The sequence below is a fragment of the Equus przewalskii genome, chromosome 3, assembly GCF_037783145.1.
Source record: "Equus przewalskii isolate Varuska chromosome 3, EquPr2, whole genome shotgun sequence".
In the NCBI taxonomy this organism is placed as follows: Eukaryota; Metazoa; Chordata; class Mammalia; order Perissodactyla; family Equidae; genus Equus; species Equus przewalskii.
In genome coordinates this window covers 8,475,050-8,497,805 of record NC_091833.1, presented here as the reverse complement: position 1 = coordinate 8,497,805, position 22,756 = coordinate 8,475,050, and the positions used below count along the sequence as shown (strand labels likewise).

Below are 22,756 nucleotides of genomic sequence, written 5' to 3'. Positions count from 1 at the left end.
TCCCACTTCACAGAGAAAAAAATAAATGATAAGGCAGGAACTCCTTCAACTTCTTATTCCCTCCATCCTGCCCCCCAATTTCTCTACCCACTCCCATCCTTACTGCCCTCCTGTCAGTCTCAGGGAAAAAGATACACATTCATGTGGAGATCAAGCCACAGTCCACACTCTGCACCCCCTCTCTGCCCACCCTCTTGGGGCTCTGCTCCTTCTAATACTTCTTTCCCATATCTTCAACATCTCCCTCCATCTGGGCTCTTTCTTTACAGCTTCTCAGTGGATCCAAGTCCTGCCATGCTAGCCAAGGGAACAGTAAAAAGAAAGCTCTCCCAGAGCCCTATTCCCTCTCTCTCTCCCTACCTCTGTCCCCTTCCTTCTATAGCCCAGATTTCTTTTCCAAGAGTCTCCATTCACAGCCTCAACTTCCTCAGTCCCACTTACTCAACTCCCACTACCATTGGCGTTTCTCCTGCAACTCTATTGGAACTGCTCTTGCCAAGGTCACTAGCAACTTTCCAGAGCCAATGGACACCTGCCAGTCTTCACTTATTTGACTACTGCAGTATCCAACTCCACTAACCACTTCCTCACCTTCTTGAAACTCCTTCCTTCCTTGGCTTTCATGATGCTGCTCTATGTAAGTTTCTTTCCTATCTCTCGGCTCACTCCTCAGTTTCCCTCACAGGCTCCTCTTCCTAAGTGATTCTCATCTCCTGGAGCTGGGGTGTGTGAGTGTGGTGGGAGATGTATCCTCGGCCTTCTCTCCCCTTCTCACTCAGATTGGTGAGATTACCAACTTCCACGGCTCTCACTGCCCACAAACACCACAGAATTCCAAATTGACCCTTCTCCCCAGGTGTGTTCTATCTCCTAATCCACATATCCAACTGCCTGCCAGGGATCTCCACTTGGATGATCCACGAGCGTCAATGACATGACCAAAGTCAGTCATCATTTTTCTCTCTGTCTTCCCTCTTGCTCCCGCATTTCTCCATCTCAGAGAACGACACTACGATCCCACCAGTGGCCCAAGCCAGGAACCCTGGACTTATTCTTGTCTACACCCTTTAAAATTTAGTTCCTCCTCAATGCCCTTTCAATTGATCATCAAATAAGTTCAATTATTTCACCGCCCAAATATCTCCTAAATCTGTCTCCTTTTCCCACTCCCACTGCTTTAATTTAGTTCTTAATCTTTTCTACCTGGATCACAGAAATAACATTCCCCATCTAGTCTCCTAACGTCCAGACCTGACTCCCTCCTGGCCTCACAGGTGATCTTCCTAAAGCACAAATGGATCCAGCCACCCATTTCCTTAAAATCCTCTGGCGGCATCTCATTATATTCAGAATAAAATCCAAAGTCCTTAGCATAATAGACAAGGCCCTTCATCTCTTGATACTCCTCTTACATACTGTGCTCTAATCAAACCAAATTATTTTATATTCCCAGTATGTTGCATGTGGTGATATGTCTTAGTGCCTTTGCACATGTTGGGCCCCCTACCTGGCATTCCGTTTTTCCACCTAGCTAACTACTCCTTGTTTTTAAGACTCAGCCCACATGTCATTTTCTCTTGGCTGACCCCTCTGAACTTCCTGCCTAGAGAAGGTGCCCTTGGTTCTCCCATAGCTTTATGGCACTTCCTGCCCTGAAGTGTAAGAGTCTTTTACATGGAGCTCCCTGTAGCCTCAGTTCCTCAAGGGCAGGGACTGAGACCTTCCTCTCTACTTCCATGACACCATGTATATGCCTAGCACACAACAGGCCCTCAGTAAATGAAATGCTTATGGATGGACAATTGGATTGATGGATCGACGAATGGATGGATGATTAAATGGACAGATATCCTACTATCTTGTCTTTCCCAGGTCTTCTCCAAGCCACCTGCTTCCACAAAAGCCAGAGCCTTCAACGGCAGCTTCTCTCTGCTGCCACCTAGAAATGGCCCACACTTCTGAGGCAGGAATGGAAAATGACTTTAGGAGCTGTCCAGATGGTGGTTAGGGAACACTCTGCTGTCAGAATCAACATGATACCTGATGATGACCACCACCTCCACACTTCCAGAAGGAACCTAGCACCAATCGAGCACTTGCTATGCTCTCAGCTACCGACCTCAATCAAGACTGTTGGCATCCCCTTTGCTGGTGGGTCCTGGGTCCTGGTCTGCCAACTCTCAATTGCCTATGCTGGGGGTGGTCTAGTAAGAACTGTGTGGGGTTAGAATGAAAGGACATAAGTTTTGGAATTAGACAAATCATGGTCTGAAACCACTGCTGTCACTTACTAAGCTGTGTGGCCTTGAGCAAGCCTCCTAACTTCTCTGAGCCTCACTTCCTCATCTGTAAGATGGAGTTGATGACTGTATTTCCTCATAGGTTGACGTGAAAAAAACAAAGATAATGGATTGGATTGAAAATGATGAACACAACCCATGACCATCAGAGGCTTTCAATACTATTATTCTGGCTTATGTAGAAATGAGTCTGCATTCCTTGTGCACCTCATTTCTTCCTCTCCGTTCTTCAACTAACATTTATTAAAGCATCTCCTTTGTGCCAGACATTGGGTTCAGTGCTATATTATGAATAAAAGTAAGTCACTATCCCTGCTTTAGGGAGCCCTGGTGGGGAGAGGGCACCCAGACTAACAAGGGAGACAGACACATAAACCTAATTAATTTGCAGCGTGTAATAAGCATTAGTGCTCTGTGACCCTGGAGGCAGGTGACCCAGGGTTGATTTTACAGCATAGAGACGCTGTCCCCTTAAGTAATGATTTTCCATAGAAGATCCATCTGTCAGCTAAGACCTAGGCAGAGAAGCCAGGGTACATCCTTGGCCACGGAGTCCCATCCTTACATATTATCCCCTTTTCCTCTTTTCACCATACTTGGTTGCGAAATCAAGAGAGTAGGGGGACAAATTCAGGGCACTGACTATTAGCCTTGTAGGATTTTATTTTACTTTAATTTTTTGGTGCTATGAAAAGCACAATGTTTTTCCTTTGCTCTGTAAAGAAAATTAGAACTAAAGATGGCTCAGCAGATAAAAGCTGTGGGCGGTAAATACTCCCACTGTTCCCTGCTGCATGTCAGGCTTCTAGGTTTCTCTTTGCATTTACTGCACCTTAGAGCTAGAAACCTGACAGAGGCTTGAGAAATTCTATGGGGAAAGTCCATATCCTCATGAAGAGATGAACAACTGAGGCTCCGAGGGGCTGAACGACCTGCCCGAAGTCAAGTCAGAGAATGAGACACAACTACCACACCCTTCTCCTGATCCTCCCCTTTCACTGGTCCACCAACCTCCCAACTCCCTGGACCTTAGGCACCTGAACCCAGACAAGTTTCTTCACATGTAGCCAACCCTGGTGGAAGCCAGGACTGTCTCCATTTCTAAGCATCCTAGAAGCCACAGACAAACCACTTCTGCCTCTAACATGTCACTGGGTCTTTGCTCCCAGAAACATCCTGTTTCTTACTAACAGGATACTTTCAGATCCTCCTCTTTGGTTTGAGAACCATGTCTGCATGAAAAGTTTGGTTAGAGGTGGTTTTCGCAAAATGCCTCTCAGGACTACGACTTTCCTGGCTGACAAAGCTTTGTGGTTCAAGTTGCTATTCTGCTGTTATCTTGGCCTTAAAAGAGCTTTCATGGGTACCACCTACCCCCACAGGATGGAACCATAATTGACGCTTTATATTTAGAACCTTGTGTCAAAAACTTCAAGACCCTAAAAAGGAAGGTAACTCTCCATTTCATAGACCACTCAGAACAGGAAAGGAGCTTGAGGTACCCAGGGTCTAACTCTTTCAGGAAACAAAGTCCCCAGAGAGGCAGGGGCAGAGCTACTTGTCTTGACTCCTGGTCCAGTGCTCTTTCCCACTCTCTGTAATATCACTCCAGCCTCTAGGGCTGAAGCAGCTGCGCCATCAAAAATGTCACATCAGTTATGACAACACAGTGTGTTATATAACTGGTGCTGCAGAGCAGGCAAGGGGAAGAAGCCACGAGCACGAAACACAGTGCCCCCCTTCTGGCTCTCAGGGCAGCTAAGTCCCACATACTTGAGAAGAGAACTCCATATGGGAAGGGAACACCCACAAATCAATTAGAGGAATAAGAAAAACTATAGCTGACATCTCTATGATGATTTCCATGTTCTAGAAAATGTTAGAAGGGCATTTCCTAAATTACATCATTTAATGCTCACAACAACCCTCTTATGTAGTTATTTTTATTATCAACCCCATCTTACAGGCAAGGAAATGAAGGTGCAAAAGCTAAGTAACTTGTTTAAGGTCACATGTCTAGTTGGTGGTAGAGCCAAGATCTGAAGCCAGGCAGCCTGGTTCTTAATCACCTCTCAATTTTAGAGAAGTGTGCCAAACTGCTTCTCTAAGTAGGAAACTACCTATTTCTTTGAACTCATAACAGGCCACTGCCCTTCCTCTCCATCCCCCCTAAGCTAATGGCTGATTTGTTAGACAGTTTCTTTTCTAACCAGTATAGTGCATGAATGAGAGGCAGAGAATAAAACAAAAATATGAGACAAATTTGAACAAATTCTTAGAATGAAGATCATCTGAGCACCTTCAAGCTTTTTCTGATGATGTACTCAACAAGAAAGTGAGGTGGGAGCCAGCCTGGTGGTGCAGCGGTTAAGTTTGCACGCTCCGCTTCAGCAGCCTGGGGTTCGCTGGTTTGGATCCCAGGTGTGGACCTATGCACCGCTTATCAAGCCACACTGTGACAGGTGTCCCAAATATAAAGTAGAGGAAGATAGGCACAGATGTTAGCTCAGGGCCAACCTTCATCAGCAAAAAGAGGAGGATGGGCAGTGGATGTTAGCTCAGGGCTAATCTTCCTCAAAAAAAAAAAAAAGGGAGGTGTAGCACCCTTCTCATAGCATCTTTTAACTGTTTTAAAATCCATGTAGTATGTATATACACACACACATACACACACACATAATTTTAAAAAATTTTTTCAAGATCAAAAGTTGCTCTTTGCTAGTGTCAAATTTGGGGGTAATGCTTTCCAAAATGTTTTTTCAGTTTGAAGTCATCCCCTCACCAGCTTGTCTACTGTCTTTTAGATCAAGATGTGCTCTCCTGATAAAAGTCTGTCTGGCTTCCTAAGAAATGAGAGACTGAAAACACCCTGAGATACAGGGAGCCAAGTCCCTGCATCCAGAGGGACTGAGCACATGTCAGAAAAATAGGGCCTTATTCTACTCATATGAAATCTCCAGCATTAACAGAGATAGGGTATGTGAGCAGCTGAAAGACATGAGTGATCCTGTCCTATCTTTAGCAAAAGTGGCACGCCAAGAAGCACAATATAATCTGGGGAGTTCCAAGTGCTAAAGAAACAAGACAGTACTCCGACTCTGGCCACAGTACATCTAATCTAGCCCCACACATAGAGGACAGAAGTTTTGGGTTCCTCTTGAGTCATGTCAATCCCACATGAAGTTTCAGTCATTTAACCTAATCAGCAACAAGCCCTTTCAACAAGCAGACAGGTTCTATTTCAAAATCCAACAGGTAACTGAGGTTCATGAATTCCACAGCTGATTCCTGAGATGAGGTGGACTGTTGGCTAGTCTTCTGGCAGGAAGGTCTGCGGGTATTTACAGCTCAGTGAACAGTAAGGAGAGAGAGAGCACCATCCATCAGCAAAGGAGAACTCATCTGCTACTTGATCCGACATTCTGTTCGCACTCATGCTGTCTCCAGAGAGCAAGGTGCATCCATTTGAATAAACATGGAGACAGGAGGAATGGAGCGGGGCAAAGCAGCCAACAAGATGATTGCAGAAATAACAAGTCCACAGAGCTAGAGGAGTAGCTCTCAGTGGAGCCCCGCCTCAACACGGGACCCTTTAGGGATGTGCAGGAAACAGCCTTTTAGATGGCTGCACTTTTACAGAGTAATGGCTGCAAGTTGCCATTCACCTCCACTAATGCCTGCCACTTAGTAGGCGCTGAACAGCAGTGTGGTGAATAAACACGAGCTTGCCCTGAACCTAAGCCAAACAGGAGGCAGCCTAATTACAAAGTCAGGGTCAGCTGGTAGGAGGAAACCACCAGCTTTCAGCAGCAGGTGATGTCTTAAAACTGCCTTCCCTGACGGGGTGGGCTCTGTCCTCAGAATCATATCCCACTGTAAGGGCTGAGATATTTGTATGAGCAATTACGTCTTCACCAGGCAAATCCTTAAATTTGTTTTACAATGGCATTGAGCAGGAACCTCGGGAATGAAGGCACATCCAAAGTGCTCCATTTTACCGTGTCCATTTACGAAAAGCCTACCAGCTAGCAAGCCATGCCTCATTGCCACCTTTGAACTCTCTATCTTCGTAAAAGTCCACTTAATGCTCCAAAGACAGACACCCTGAACACGACAGCACAGAAAACTCAACATCTCAAATGAGGGCAAACTGTGGTGCCCATGGCAACTCCACAGTTCATTTTGCATTTTCATCAGGTAGACGTCCAAGCAGTTGTCACTATTTGCTCAGAACGGGAAGTCACTTAAAGCGATATTCCGCTGATTTCATACTTCATAAAATATAATTCTTTAAGAGATTTCTCTGGAAAGGTTTTGGTAATTAAATAAAATTAACTCTTCCTTTTAAAAATCTTAATTAGTCTAAATGACTAAAAGAGTCCCACTGATGGACTGCAAAAATGATGACGCTGTATCACAGATGAGGTCATAACCTCCTAAGAAGCAAAATTATTTAAAATGCCATACGTAAAAAAAGTCACTGATTAGTCATTGTATGTGTAAAATTATATTTGTGCTGTCTCAATTATCATTGTTTATTTCTCAGTACTGAAATGTTTTGGATTGTCTGACAGAGCTCCCAAACACTAGTCACAATCACATACACAGAGAAACAAAAACCACAGAAAGCTATGTTCAAATGAAATTTTTAATAAAATATTCAGAATCGGGCTTTTAAAATGACGGTCTAATCTGTGGCATCTCTTAAGTGGATGCAAGTTTCCTATTACAACATGTATCAAGCAAAAGAATTTCAAAGGTCAGTCTCCCAGCAATGTTCCTAGGCTGATGGGGGTGTTAACACTTCGTTCTAAGCTGCATCTGCGAGCCAGACCCTTGTCATATAACTTCAGTTACTACGAGCCTATACGGAAGCCTATTTGTTCTTCTAATCATCACACCACAACGTGGATGAGAATGGAGACGGAACGTAATGGCTCTTTGCTCTTATGGAAACGCTGATTAAAAAGGATCTGGAGATGTCTGAATATGGATATTCTTCCTCTCAATCCAACAGGCTGGGCTATTAAACCCCGGTCCCCATTAGGAAATCTGCAAGTTCTCCCAGGGCCTCACCCACAGAGAACTCTCTAGTTTCCTCCGCCCAGGTGAAATAAAACAGCGTCCTAATGAATTCGTATCTACAGCCTGATAGGTTGATCACCAATCGCATGGCACAGGCAAGTCAAAAATTGCTTTCTGTAAATGCCAGCTAGCTTTTGGGGCCTGGCCCCACCCACAGGACAGTTCTCCTGACTCAAGCGACTCTCAGTCGAGTGGCAAATGGTAAAATCATCTCTGCAAGGGAGGGCTCAAAACAATTTGTCACTAGGATACAGTGACACCAATCCCACATTTTGTGGTTAATAAAACAAGTCCTGCATCCAGTTTGGCGCAAGGCCCTGATCTGACTTATTTCAAGCCAAGCTGGAGGGCTCCGGGGAGAAGCTGCCATTCATGGACGCTTCCGGAGGACAGGACGCCAGGGTCCCTCGTGGAGAAGCTGCCCTGGGCCAGGGATCTTTCCGACCCGCCTTTTGAACAAACTAGCCTCCTTCCTAAACAGAGTCGGTGTATTGTTTTTTAAAAAATATTAATAGTTTTACCTACAAAATCTCAGTGTTGCCTGACATTTTTCTGCAAAAAAGCGTCCTGTGGGAGTGAGAAGAGTGCAGGGAAAAGAGAAGAAATGATCGAATATCTGATTCAACCACCTCAAACATCAAACGCTTGATGTTTCCCCCCTACTCAGTGTAACCCAATACAAGTCAGATAAGCCTTTCTTGCGAAGGTCTACATACAGCCTTCATTTAAGATTTCCTGCCCCGTACACTAGCAGGAATTTTCATTCTAAAATGGCACACCTATCTCCTCAGAGGGCGCAGCACGCTTTGAATAAAAAATGCGATGTACTCTTTGGGGGGACTCGGTATATAATTTTAAACTTCCTATTAAATCAACCTAATTTATGGGGCCTGTTCAGGAAAAGCAGGTAGGGAGTTGTTTTGGCAGATGCAAAGTTAATTTGCAGACTCTAGCGTATCCCCTCCTTTCTTTCTCCGCCCCCACCGCCGAGTGTTTCCGAACGCCTTCGGCCCCCCCCCCCCCCCGAAGCGGCTCGGCTCTCTCCGCCGGGGCCTCGACTTGGCTCCGAACACTGCCGAGTCCCTCCGAGCCCCGCGCCCAGCCTGCGCCGAGACGAGCCGAGTGCCACCGAGCTGAGCCCCACCGACTTTTCCGGCCTCGGCTAGGCGCTGTCCACCACTCGCAACGCCTGAAACCTCACCCAGCTCCGGTGGCTTGGGCTTCTACCCGGCTGAGCCCGCCACTTCAGATTACAGCCTTCCGAAGTTTTGAAACGTTCCCCTTCGGGAGAAAGGGGCGGCGCTGCTTGCATCTACCGACCTGCAAGGGCTCCAGGCAGATGCAACATGCACCTTGTTGCAAAGAGCAATTCCCCAGGCCCCGCCTCCCCATCTATTTGGGTTGCACAAGCTCCAGAGAAGCCCCAGGCCACATTACCCATGGCTCAAAGGGGTGCGGCGAGCCGAGGGGGCCTCTGCAAAGAAAGCTCCAGGGAGCTCTCAAACAAAAATAAGCACATGTCAAGCAGCCGGATGAAATTGTCTCCGAGTCGCTACTCCCTACCATCATGGCGCCGCCTAGAACCCGCTTGTCATGCCTGTTACACATGCAAGATTTTTTGCATCTTGGTTCTGAAACCGCAAGCATGCTTCGTCTCCCACCCACCTTTCCACGAAAGAGGTTTTTATTTTCCATTGTTTTCCTACGGGATGCAATTACTTCGGCTATTCTGTCAAGTTGAAGAATAATCATTTTTGTTTACTGCACAGGAACCCCTAATTAGGAGCTGTGTGTGCACCAAGGTGTCACAGCAAAGCGACGTGGAACCCTCGCTAAACGGTCTTAACGAACTCCTCCGTCCCGAACTGACAGGCCAACGGAAGCAGCAGGGCCTGGAGGCCCTGCGGGCACGCACCCCTTTCCCGCCGGCCACCCCCTCCCCAAGCAAAGCCGCCTGTGGGCTCTCCAGGACCTGCCGGATGGGGCAAGAAGCGAGCCCGAGAGTGGGAAGGAGGGGCGAGGCTCTTTATTGAGAAAGTGTGGAAGGGAAGGAATATCCCATTTTGTTTTAATTTTCAACCATCACTCAAATCCACCCCCAGTTAATTAGGAGGGGAAACTGATATCTAAGGTAGAAGGGGGCGGTGGCAAGCGGGCCTGAAATCCGCATTGTGGATAGATTACACAGAACACGGCCTATGCAGAGTGTAAATAAATACATTGATAAAGGCCATAGAGTGAAGGAAACTGCCAGTGTCAGGAGAGCGAACGCTGGGAGGGTGGGGGAGGAAGAGGGGGGGCAGCAAGGGGCGGGCATTCAGCCTCACAGCCAGCGTCCCCCTTCCACCTCTGCCTTGGATACAGCTGTGGCAGTCACATCCGCTGGGAAACCCACCTCCTCCCCTCCCACATGCCCCTTCGCCTAACCCTCGTCCTCTTTTGGGGGTGGGGGGGGGGGGAGGTGGCAGAAACCACAGCCTCCAATTCAGCACCAAATCCATGAACAGCAGACACTTGATCCTCCACCCCCAGCCTAGGGCTGGGTCCCCTCCATGTTTTAGCCAAGTTCAAAATCACTGCCCCAGGAGGACAGCAGGGGGAAGTGGGATTACGGATGTGGAGTGGGGGGTGGAGGGAGGAGGAGACAAAAATAGAGATAGAACGAAACAGAGACACAGAGACAGAAATGGAGGCATCAATACACACGAAACACCCCACGAGCAAGAGTAATGATCATAATCATGCCAATAGTGTGATGTTCTGATCAATATGGCGGACACTGTCATTCATACAACTACAGGCTCTCCCCTTCCCTTCCCCCTAAAAAACACCCACCCGGGGAGTTGGGGTGGAGGACCCAGAACCAACGTAGGGCGTGGGGGAGGGGAGTCAAATCCAGGTCTGTGTGTGTGTGTGTGTGTGTGTGCACGAATTAAAAACTGGGCCTGGAGAGCAATGTGGAGTGAGCAAGGTAACACAAATGATAAAAAATTATTCTTAATATAAGTACAAATCCCAATGCCACAGGGACTTACTTCATCTGCTTCACAATGGTGCTTTTTCCTGATTCTCCAGCCCCTGTTGGGACAGACAGGGGGGAAAAACTGGTGAGTGTCAGCTTAGGGGAACAGGGGGGGCAAGGGATAAGGCATGCGAGGGGGTGGGCGATCCTGGGCACATGGTGGTGCCAACTCGGGACCAGGTCTTCCTGGGAGCGAGTCGGGCGGGGGAGCTGGCGGAGGGGATGCGGAGGGGCCGGGGTCGGGGGGATGGGGGTGGCAGCCCGGTCCTTACCCAGCAGGAGTAATTTCACGTCTTTGGCGGCGCTGATGCCATCCTCTTTGAGGTTTTTCTCAATCGCCTTGCTCCGCTCGAGGGCGGCTCTCTCCTCTGCGCTCAGAGTACATCCCATGGTGGCCCCTTCCCTGCCACAGCCCGCACGACTCGGCTGGCACGGCTCCCCGGCTCGGCGCGCCCCCCACCCCCCCAGAGAGCAGAGCCTGGGCTCAAAGGGGAAAAAATCACGATATCCTCCCCTTGGCTGAAAACAAAAATGTCGGGAAACCAGAAACCCCCAAAAAGACAGCCGCTAACAAGATTCCAGCAGCGGAGACTCGCGGTAGCTGGCAGGGCTCTGGGGGTGTCGAGGCGAGGGTGGCCGGGGTCTGGGGATCCGGAGCCGAGGGAGGAGGCGCCCGCGGTCCGAGGAGGCGCGGGCTGCAGGCACTGAGGCTGGTGCACGACCCAAAATAAATAAAATAATAGTCGAGGCAAGAGCCGCAGCCGGAGCCGGCGGAGGGTGGGGTGGGGGGCAGGGTGGGTCCTTCTGCCGCTGATGCCGGAGGAGGAGGCGGCGGCGGCGGCGGCGCGGGGTGTGCAGGGAGTGAGTTAGGGGGTGCTGCTAGTGCATGTGCATCGCCGGTCCTCAGCCGTCGGTGCGTCCGCGGCGCCTTCGCCGACCCCCGCGCGCTGGGCAGGGCTGGGCAGGGGGCCGGGCCGGGGGCAGGTCTTTAGCGGGAGGCGGCGTCGCTGTCTCCCAGAGCTCGCATCGCTCGGTAGAGCCTACCGGAGAGAGAGGGAGAGCGCGAGGGAGCCGCGGACAGCCGGGAGCTCCAGGGGGAGAGAGAGAGAGGGAGAGAGAGAGAGGCCGGGAGGGAGGGGAGAAAAAAATGAAGGGAGAGCGAGCGCGCGCCACAGCGGGGCGGGGGAGGGGGCGAGTGCGCCAGCGGCTCTGCGCACCCCGCACCGCCAGCCGCCCGCTGACGTCAGCAGGGCCGCGCGCCGGGCCCCCGGGACCGGGAGGGGCGGGAGGCGGAGGAGGCGCGCGCGCCCGGGCCGCGTCAGCCGGCGGCGGCGCGCGCGGCGCGGCCTCCCCTCCTCCAGCGCTCCCCTGGGTGGGCGCGTGCGGGGCCGGGCGGGGGCGGGGCCTGGGGCCGGGCGCGCGCCGGGACGCCCCGCCCCTCCCCGCCCTGCCCCGCCCCGCCCCGCCCCGCCCCGCCCCGCCCCTCCCCGCGCGCCGGCTGCGCGGGCCTCGTTGTCAATGGGCGCGCGGGGCTGGTAGTCCGCGCGGCGGTCAGGTGGGTGTCCGGGCTCGCGGCCCGCGCCGCCTCGCTCGCTCTCTGGCCTCCTCTCCATCTTGGCCCCAGCAGCTTGCCTTGCTGGTTGCTCTCCTGCTGCTGGGGCCGTAGCAGCCGAGGCCGAGTGACCTCAGCCAACGCGAGGAGAACGTGGGTCTGAGTAAACCTGCGTTCCGGATAATTCGCCTATGGGGCATGGGGGCGGATTCGGATTTTTCGCTTCCTGCGTCCCGCAGACATTTATTGAGCACCTAGTATGTGAGAGAGGAGGCTGTGGGGAGAGGAACACATTGGGATGAGACAAAGCCAGGGCCTGTTCTCCCGGAGCCTCCCCTGCCTCCCTTTGCCATCGCGGACCCTGCTCCGGCATTCCCGGCCATAGGTATCCGCGCAGGAGACACTTCCACCTTGGGAAGCTTTCGAGGGGAGGGACAGGTTTTCCTGCGAGGGAGCTTCCAGCAAATGCTTACTCCCTCAACACGAAGTTTAAACGCTTTTGCTCGTTTTGGACGATTTAGCTTGGTTGAGGTCTTTGCACTGAATTCTCTTGTCCTGCCCCTTCCCGAACACAAATACCTAAAATGAATTTTGAATAGATTTTTTGGTGAGAGAAGACATTTTCTCCCTTTCTTCATCTTTTAAATCTCTTTTTCCCCATCTCTTTTTAAAATAAATACCCAGAAACCCAGGTCAGTTACTCAGCGTACAGCTAATCAAATACTGAGGAAACAAGTGCACATTTGCCAAAGATCGGGCATGTTCTGGGTGGTCTCTGAGATTTTGAAGAAACTGGTTCTCCTGCACAAAATGATTTTACAATCAGTTCCACCAGACAGCCCCAGGGGCCCTTCTAGAGAAAGCGGTCAATAGGAAAGGTTGTGTAGGGATAAGAGAAGCAAGTGGCCAGTGGAAAAGGTTTTTTCTAACAGCTAGGCATTTCTGTGGCTCTGAAAGCAAACTTGTTTGTTTCAACAATAGAAAAAACCACCCTTGCTTTGGAAATGTTGCCCAGCCTAAAAATACATTTGCAAAGCTGGGGGGCAGGGGGGAAGTGCAGTTAAAGGCCCACCCAGAAGAAAACATTTTTTCTCCTGAATCTTTTAATTTATTTCCCAGCATGGGTTTGCCTCATTCTACAAATAGCTGTCGGTGTCAAAGTTGTACGTAGTATAATTTGTACGTTTAAATTTGAATCACATTTACATATTCTAGGAAACCCACAAAGCACTCTTATAAAGAACTGTTTTATAAAGTAAATAATTTACACCCCCCCAGTCTCCTTTTATGTGTCTGCGTTGGGGAGGGGGTGGCTTAGGGGATAAATCTGGTTTGCTTAAAATCAGAGTATCATTAAAAGTCAGCTTTCCAGATCCAAAACAGAGCTTAGGTACCCAACATTCTACAGAATTTGTTGTTCCTTCTAAAGATTGCCAGGATGATCATGCAGACCTATCAGATAAAAGGAAAAAAGATTCAGCAAGCTTACCCAGATTCTGCTATCCCTACAAGGTTGCATCTGAAAGATTGAAGAGGTAAGAATACAACCATTTCATTGCAGATGGTGGGTCATAGTTTACATTTCAATACTCTTTCATATCAAGTAATTTTTAATTTAAGATCTTAGGCTCTTGGGGCATTGGGGCTTGTGTGATTGAATCAAACTATCCTTGATTTTAGGTGTATTTATTCCTTCTTGGTATCATACCTGGTATGGTGGAGAACCAAACCTGTCTTGTCTATTTTTCTTTCCTCACTCAGTACTTATTAAGCACCTACCTACCATGTACAGGGTAATGTTCTAGGTACTGTAGATGTTGTACTTCAGGTTTGTCTACCCTGTTTTCTTTTTCTGAGTCACTTTGCATCTTTATGGTTGGGCTTCACAAAAGACTGATAATAATCCACTTCGTCTGTGTAATGCTTTATAGCTAAGACAGCACTTTTTCAAAAATTATCTCATGTGATCCTCCCACAGATCCTAAGCCTCAGTGAGGCACCGTGGTGTGGGGAGAGTCATGGCCGAGTGGGAAGAACCTGGACCATGAATGCAGACCAACCTGCGTACCCATCTTACAGCTAAGAAAACTGAGCCTTTGAGGGGTCGACTAACTTGTTCAAGGTCACAAAGTCATTAAGTAGTAAGCCAGTGCTCCTTTTACAGGTTTGCAGACTATTTGAGAAATAGCGTGTTATATAAATATATGAAGCAGGCTTCCTAGACTCAGAAAGCTTACAAACTCAGAACACACTCATATTCTGGTCCCCCTCAAAGGAAGTGAAGATGAGAACATCCCAGTTCTCTGAGTTATTAGTGATTAGATAATACCACAAGTGTTTATTTTGTCCACAATTAATTCCTGTGGGAATAGGGAAATTACAGTCCTGACATCAGGATTGGGGGACAGACACTTAGATCGAGGACAGATTCCATTTAGCTTCATTTCATATGATCCACAGAATTATATTTCTCTGATTATTGCTGTTGGCCAGAGAATAACGCTCATTTACCCCACCCTCAGTCAGCTGTCCCCCTTGCCACACACACTGTTCAGCATATTTTTAATTTTAAAAGTAGGTAACTAGAATGTTTTATATTCTCTCTAAAAGGAACAACAGCAAAGCCGACATTAAGTTGTTTTTTACTACGTATGGCTCCTAATTCTGGAGGACAGTAATTTGTGACATAAGCAAGATTCCCTGACTGTGACTGACAGAATGTGGGCTCTCAATAGATGAACTGGATTTCCCTGTTTGTTACTTTTTGTGGTTACTTTAATTAAATATGCATGTATTGACAATCTACTATGTATAATATATTGATTTAGACTCAAAAAGAGGTTCAGATATAAGAGCTGAGAATCTTGAAACCCCTGGAATGCTTTCTCAAAACCATTCACATCAGAATCAACTGGGTGCTTGTTAAAAACTCAGTTACCCGTGTTACTTCTACCCAGTTGGAATCTTCTGCAATCTGCATTGATAATCACTCCCAGGTGATTTTTGTGTATACAAGGTGCTAGGTCTTATACAGACTCTCTATATGCCAGTTAATTCTGCTGGGAACTTACTTTCTTAAAGTCCAAATATCTCACATATCTCTGAATTCAACTTTTCTTTATGATTACTAGTTTTTTGTATTTCTGTCAAAGGAAAAATTATGAAATTTGAAATTATGAAAATTACTGTTCCTCATGAACACTACTGTCACGGGAAGAAAATAGGCTGAAATGAGCTAAATGAAACCAAACTAAATGTTAGGTGAATTAGGCATTTTAGGGAGAATGGTGGATCACTATTTTAGGTTTCTGCACTAAGGATTTCTATTATAAAATGTGTAGCTCACAATCAAACTTAGTGGTGAATATAATTTAGAAGCATGTCTGGGTACAGCTGAGAGATGACTTAGTGTTCTCTGACAGAAGGTGCTGATCCAATTTTTTTATGTCCCTGGATGATGGGCCCCCTATTTAGCTCTGGGATGCTTTTTAAAATGCAGGTTCTTGGGCCCCATCCCTAGAATTTCTGATCCGTAATCTGAGATGGAGACTGGAAATGTTCCTTTTTACAATTATGCTTTCTCCCCCAAATGATGCGGATGCACTTCAGGAAACACATTGCTGGGCTGTAAACTCCTTTGAGGTGAGGGAGTCATCTTACCACTTTGTATATATCTCAAAACGTCAAGTGGGGCCCATTGCCCGCAGGTCATCAATTTTAATACTTATTCACTAAATTCACCTGTCTATAGGCAAGGGCTAAATCAGGTCATATATCAAAGTTCTTCTCAGCTCTGGGCCTTTTTGATTTTCCTGATAGAAATTTTGTAACTCGATGATTCTAGAAGATTTTTAAGATTGCGTGAATTCAAAGAGGTAATAGCTTGTTTTCAAGTCAGGTTCTGAAAAATGAAATGATACAATTTTAAACAAACAAATGGGAGATTTATTGGCATTTAGGAGCTTGTGAGAAGAGTGTGTGCCAAATGTTTGTGAAGTTCCCATCAGAAAATTCTGTGCTAAAATTTGTCTCATTGTTATTCTGTAGAAATCATGAAAAAAAAAAGTTTCTTTACTTATCATTGTTAGGAATAGAAGATGCCATAGGAAGAAATAAATTTTTGTGTACTTTTAAATGAAGGGACTTGCATGAAGGAGCAGATTAAGGCTTGTAGGTAATTGAATTGAGCTCGTAAGTTATTGAAGTCCATTATGTGGTCACTGTTGAGAACATTATTTGTTGAGTGTACTGTGATGGTTCAAGAACCCCAAAGAGGGTGTGCTTTGTGATTTTTCTCAATTTAGGACAGCGAGAGAATCCCACAGGGATGCATTTGGCTTGAATCGAGTGGAAAATTGGAGGGAGCTAGGGCTGGTGCTTTCATGTTGATAAGGCTGACCAAGAGCTGAAATTGAAGTTGGAAGCCTGGTTTAATATTAAGGCATTACCTAACAACCATGTTGGAATTTTCTTGGAAAATCTTTCAGCAGAAACTAACGTTCTTCTTTGTCGATGGGAATAATAGTACTTTTCAACCTACCTGGGCTGGAGTTGACAGATACGATTAGCAGGTACATGTTTGTAAAGTATGTATTTACTACTTATTAAGGTCCTCCAGAAGACAGCAGATTTCCTGACACAAAGATTTCTTGCATTATTTATCATATTTTCTATCTCTTCAGAGCCTTTCACACATGAAGCTCAAACACATTTTAGACATTATCTCATTATTCTTCTGTAAGCTTAAAGGCCCAAAGTCTTATTACCGCATTGTTCGTTACAGATAGAAATGTTTTCGTTTGTTCTTGACAGTTGTATTTATGAAAACAAAAAGTAGGTGAATTTTATCTGGATACAACCAGTTTGAATTGACTGTAACAAGTGTGACTGGGGGGAGGGGGAGCCTATCAATTCATTCAAACTTATTACAAGTTGGTTGGGAATTTTTGGCCAGACTAGACTGATTTAATTTTGTGACCTGTCTCCAGTCTCTCAAGTCCATGTGGTTTGGGGTGTTCCCAAAGTTGGCCAAGTCCCAAGAACGTGGCGTTCCAGTGGGTAACATGGTTCTGCAGTTGAGCTGATGTTTGGGTGTGTTGTTTGTTCTCCAAAGGTCCATAAAACCCTGACCTCTGCGGCAGAGAAAAGCATTTTTATGAAATTCCTATGTGTGTGATGGAGCACATCTATAAAATTGAAGAAGAGCAGTTCAGAAAGAGACACATTCTCAGCTAGACACCTATCCCATAGGATTTTTAGCTCGAATCATTCAGAGCTTGAAGTAGAAAGAAACGAACTGAACTAATTTTCCTCTCAAGCTGTCCCTGCACTCTGTCGTTCCCCATGGCCACTGTAGCCTTTGGAGAGGGCTAAGAGAAGAGGAAAGAACAAAGAGGGAGGACTCTGAATGTGTTACACCCAGTATAAGTTCAAAACAGCACTGTTCTTAATGACCAAAGAGAGTGCGTATATAGGTCTCAATAAAAACACTGAATGTGGGCCAGGCCCAGTGGCCTAGTGGTTAAGTTCAGCCTGCTCCACTTTGGTGGCCTGGGGTTTGGTTCCCAGGCGTGGACCTGCACCGCTCTGTTAGTGGCCATGCTGTGCTGGCAGCCCACATGCTAAAAAAGTAGAGGAAGATTGGCATGGATGTTAGCTCAGGATGAATCTTCTTTAGCAAAATAGATAAATAAATAGATAAATAAAAACACTAAATGTAATGGCGTCAGATGACTGAAATTAATGAGGTGGATGCCCAAAGGCAATCTTAGAAAAAAAAATCAGTGATGGGATCCTGGATTGAGAGGTGGGATGAATGGGGCCAGGAAAGAAAGAGGGTAGATTTAGGGATTGGTGATTTGATCATCCTTCCTTTGATTCCACCACCTCTGCTTCTGTTCTAGGAAAGAAGTAACACCAATCATTCTCTCTTTCTTCTCTTTTCCCCTCCCACCTCTGCTCCACTCCTCTACTTGGCTTTATCTCTCCTTAAACATTTTTCCAACAAGACAATAATGATAAGAATTATATTTTCCCTATCAGTGCCTTCATTTATTTAATACATATTTATTGTGTATTTATCATGTGCCAGACTCTGTGCCAAGTGCTGGGAATACACTGTTGTATCTGACACACATGGTCTCCTGCCATCATAGTGCATATATAGTCTCTGATCTTTGAATTATAGCAATCTCTCATACATTATTTGATTTGATCCTTTTAACGACCCTTTGAAATAGACAAGATTTCTCTTTACATTTCATGCATAAGGAAATTAAGCTTAGAGAAGTTCACGTTGTTTACCCAAGATCACACAGTTGGTAAGTTGTATAATGAGAATGGCCACCCTAATTTTCTGAATTCCAAGACAGTGGTCCTTCTGCCTCATCATGCCACTTCCCGAAGACCCAAGGTTCAAAGATTATATCTAAATTGCTCTTTTAAATAGCACCTAGACCAATTATATCATTCCCATTTCAGTGTGTTTACTTTACTCAAAATCCTTCCCCGCCTTTGTCAGATATTATTGATCATCAAAAATGAACTTTATCCAAGCAATTCGTGATCCCCTGAAATTTATTCTAATAAATTATTCCTAGCTCTTAACAGAATAGATTTTTCTTTGTAGTGTAGAATTATCAGCATATCCTCCATGTTTTGCAAGACCCCCTCCCTCATAAAGATAACAACCAGAAATTAGGAGTAGATGATATACAACTATTAAAGGAAGATACTGGAATGCTTTAGTCCCAAGAAGTTTGGACAAATAATACATGAAAATAATTTTCAAAACTAAAAGGAAGTAACATCAAGAAAGGCAGCAGAGTGAAAAGAACACTGGACTGGGAACCAAGAAGCGAACTTCTGCTCTTCGTTCAGCCAACTTTGGGAAATTCACTTCTCTTTCCAGGCCTCAGTTTCCTCAATCAAGGAATTGAATTTTCTGCACCTTCTATATTCTAAATCCATAATTCTAAATCCGAGTTAAGCAGACAAGAGATCGTGCAGAGTGACATTGGGGAGCATAGAGAAGGCAGAGCAATAGGCCCCTCCACGGGGAAAAGCAAGAAAATGTTACAAATCCATTCCATCCTTGAATCTGAGTCCATCTGTTCCACTGTTGAAATTGTTCCCTTTTCTTTTTCCCTCCCTTCAGATAAAGAATGAATCTTTCCTACTTTTTTTGGCATTTGCCTTAGAAATATAACACCTTTGTAAACAAAACAAGTCAATATTATGAAAGGACTGTAGCTAGACTTTGATTTTCCAACTTAGAAGTGACACCACTCCTAGATATACTGGAATTTTTTTAAGCCCATCATGAAAGCTTTTTTCCAGATTGCCTTGTATCCCTTTCAGCACAGCAGGCAGATAATGGCTCGTAATCACCACCCAATGGATTTTTGAGAGTATTTCTTTGTGAATGAATAGGATGAGTGGGGAACATCCCACAGGGCTGGGGAAGGGTATCTAGGGGAGTTGCGTAGATCCAGGAGTGAGACAGCCAGTGGTAGGTAACCAAAGGAGCAGATGAGCTTGACAAGGAGTCAGCCTTCTCTCAACAGCCTCCATTAGATCTATTCAGTGCTGCCCTTCTTGTGATTTTCTCTGGCATTAATTCTAACTGTTCCCCAATTCTTCACTTACTTTCCACACCCTAAAGTTTATCTACCGGATTACTAATCATTTGGGTGGTGATTACTAGTTGCTCCTTGCCTGCTTGCTGAAAGGATTTCATTGAGGGAAGGGAGGAATTCAGCCTGTGCTTCCACGACCTTAGGGATACCAGTCTTTAAGCATGAAAGAACCAGGGGTTTATGTCTTCGTCCAGTAGTGATCTAAAAGTTAAAAGTTTTTCTTTCACTATGAAAGTAATCTGCTATTTTAAAGAAAAGTAGAATTGAACAGAGAACATCTGGGTTTTCTACCTTAGAGTGACTAGGTGACATTTCAGAATTTCTTGGGGCGTGAAGACAACTTACTGTTGACTCCAAAATTCAGCTGCCCCTTACTCCCTTCAGGGAGCTGTTCTGCTTAGGAATCAGCCTCTTTCACAGCTGGCTGCCATCAATAACTACTGAGAAAAACCACTCTCACCCCTGTGACAACATCCTGAGGCTTATGTCTGAAACAGAATTCAAATAGGGATGGAAAGTTGAGTCAGATAGGTGCTTTCCAGTCCTTTCAGCAAGGCCACTTAGCTCCCTGGGGCAGGCTAACCCTTATCACAGGTTCTGGATTGATCCAGGCCATAAGCAAGGAAATCCGGGAGCTCCTAGATGTGCTGCTTGGTGGCTAAGCATCAAATCAGTCTCTGTGCTGGTCCTTCTTTGAGCTAACCCTGGCTCTAGGGAGCACGCTGTCACCTTGGTCCTTGTGACTAGTTCCAGTAATAGGCCTCTTTTAGGTTCTCTTGTATCTGACTCTGACTCTGCTTTGGGATTGGAATTCTACTTTGATTTCCTCAATCTCATGGAAATTAGGACGCAATCCCTAAACCCAAGTCTGCGTGACTAGATTCTTATACAAGCCGCTACATCTCTGATGCCCATCATCTGTCTGTCTGAAACTTTGCCTATCACTGATGCCTGATTCCTAATCAGGAGAGATGCCTACATCTTTCCACTTTTGGATTTCCACCTATTGACATTATAGGACCTTCCTTCCGCTTCCATAATGGTCTGCATGAACCATCTGCTTCCTGTCAGATTCCCTTGACACCATGTCCTGCCTGCATATTTGGATTTTTCCTTTTGGTGCCTATTGAGCGGACCTGATATCCTATCTAGTTCCAGCAGGATTGTCTATAGTCATTCTCAAACTTTAATGTGCATAAAAATCATCAAGAGTATTTATTAAAAGGCTAGGTTCTGGGGCTCTACCCTTAGAGATTGTAATTTAGTAACTCTGAAACTTAGAAATCTGTGTTTAAACGTGTGCCCCTAAATAATTTTGAGGTAGATAGTACAAAAACCACACTTTGAGTCTAGTCTATGGGACTTGATCCTTCCTTAGACCCGTCCCCTCACCAAGCAGAGCTGATTTTGACAGATCATGGGAAAATCACTTTTCCATGAGGAATTTCTGAGTATCATAATCATTGTCACATTTTAGAATATTATTTTTGTTTCTATTTTCTGCTTATTGGAAACTTCACAGAGCCTCTAATACCCAGCTAGCTGAACTCTGGCTAGTAAGCCATTCAAGCATATCACAATTTAAAGAGTCCAGATTTTGCCTCATGCGTTGGGCTCTGACTTCTCTGTGGTGAAGATAATAGGTTTCTTAGAAATGCATAAATCAATGTCTCCAACTGCAGCCTACATTTTAGGGCAATGGAGGAAAGTGTCTTCCTCCTCTGGGGTTTGAACTTATGCTTAAATATTGCCCTCACTGATGTGCCTATGTATGCCATTATCGGAGTAACATAAATTCATGTATAGATTGGCATAAAGAGAAAGGAGCTGGATGTGGGAACTCTGGAGACAGGAGGAGTCTGGGTCCAGGAGAAATGCTCTCTATTGTAGGGTGGTAGCTTATGTGAGGCCCACGCGGGCCCAGATGCAGTATTCTTCAGATTTGGTTTAAACATTTTTGGAAAGAATATTTCAGAGGGCATGTTGTATACCTCCTATTCCATTATATCAAGTGCGTGATAAGGTACTCCCAGTGATTTACAGAAAATTTTGAGCTATTTAGAACCCCTGGGGGCCATCAAGAAATCCAATGAAAGATGTCTGTTTCTGATCAAGATGGAGTAACAGGTATTGCCTGTTTACCCTTCCACCTGAAACAACTGAAAATACCAGACAAAATATATGAAATAATGTTTTTCAAGACCTTGGACACCAGACAGTGAAGGACATTGATTCCTGAGAGCCTGAAAACAAATGAGGTAACCCTATGATTGCCACAGCTGACCGCCGTGAGGAAGTTTCCAGGTTGTCGTGCAGGGAGGGGGAATCCAAGTGGAGCTCTGTAGACTCCCTGGATTGAGGAGATGGAGCTGAGAATCCAGGGGAACCAAGGAAGCTAGAATTCTCATGACAGATCACTGGAAAGCAGAGAGCTGCACAGACAGGGAACTCTGGATATCGGCAGAGTCCCTCTTGAGTATTCAGATTACTAATTGGTACATGCATGTGAGAAAACCGCCCAAAACTGGGGAAATAACCATCAGAGGGTTTTAGATGAAACACTTGCAGCACTCACACAGGTCCCATAATAGTGCCTGTTCTTGTTAGCTGGACCAGAACATCTCATAATTCATGGAGTATTGGAGAGAGTACTCAGAAGGGTCTTGCTTCAGTAGTGGGGAATAATCAGTTTCAGATTATATGCTACGTTGATCCTGCCTAACAAGCAAGGTTTAAAATGATCAAACTGTTTCCAAGGAACTTAGCTGTGTCATGGAATAAAACTCAAGAATATTTAAAGAAATACAAAATACTCAACACCCAACAAGGTAACATTCACAATGTCTGACATCCAAACAAATATTACTATACATTCAAATCAGCGAGAAAATTTGACCCATGATGTGGAGAACAATCCATCAATCAAAACCAAATTAGAACTGACACAGATATTAAAATTAGCAGACAAGGACGTTAAAAGTTATTATAGCAGCATCTATCTGTAAGTAGAGACTTAGAAAATGTATTTGTAAAAGGCACAAATTAAACATCTAGAGATGAAAATTATAATGTCTTACATGAAAAATGCAATAGATGGGATCTACAGTATATTCGATGTTAAAGAAGAAAAGATTAATGAACTTAACAGCATAAAATACAA

General features: G+C 45.6%; 1 protein-coding gene and 1 long non-coding RNA gene across 3 annotated transcripts in view; one reads left to right on the top strand and one right to left on the bottom strand.

Annotated features, from left to right (window-relative positions):
• Positions 1 to 11,751, bottom strand: part of GNAO1 (G protein subunit alpha o1) — a 169,650-nt gene extending 157,899 nt beyond the window's left edge. The window contains exons 1-2 of one of the 2 annotated variants that reach the window (XM_070613691.1): positions 10,680 to 11,751; positions 10,421 to 10,463 (exon numbers count right to left, since the gene is read on the bottom strand). In XM_070613691.1, the coding sequence (XP_070469792.1) occupies positions 10,421 to 10,463; positions 10,680 to 10,797 (161 nt within the window). In that variant the 5' untranslated portion in view covers positions 10,798 to 11,751. The remainder of the gene's footprint in view (positions 1 to 10,420; positions 10,464 to 10,679) is intronic. The other variant, XM_070613690.1, reaches the window with a different exon arrangement.
• On the top strand, positions 9,313 to 14,764 carry LOC103555390 (uncharacterized). Its single transcript, XR_545992.2, has 4 exons — positions 9,313 to 10,492; positions 13,389 to 13,494; positions 13,938 to 14,100; positions 14,570 to 14,764. It is a non-coding gene; the product is annotated as an uncharacterized lncRNA (long non-coding RNA).
• Positions 14,765 to 22,756: the final 7,992 nt, after the last annotated feature.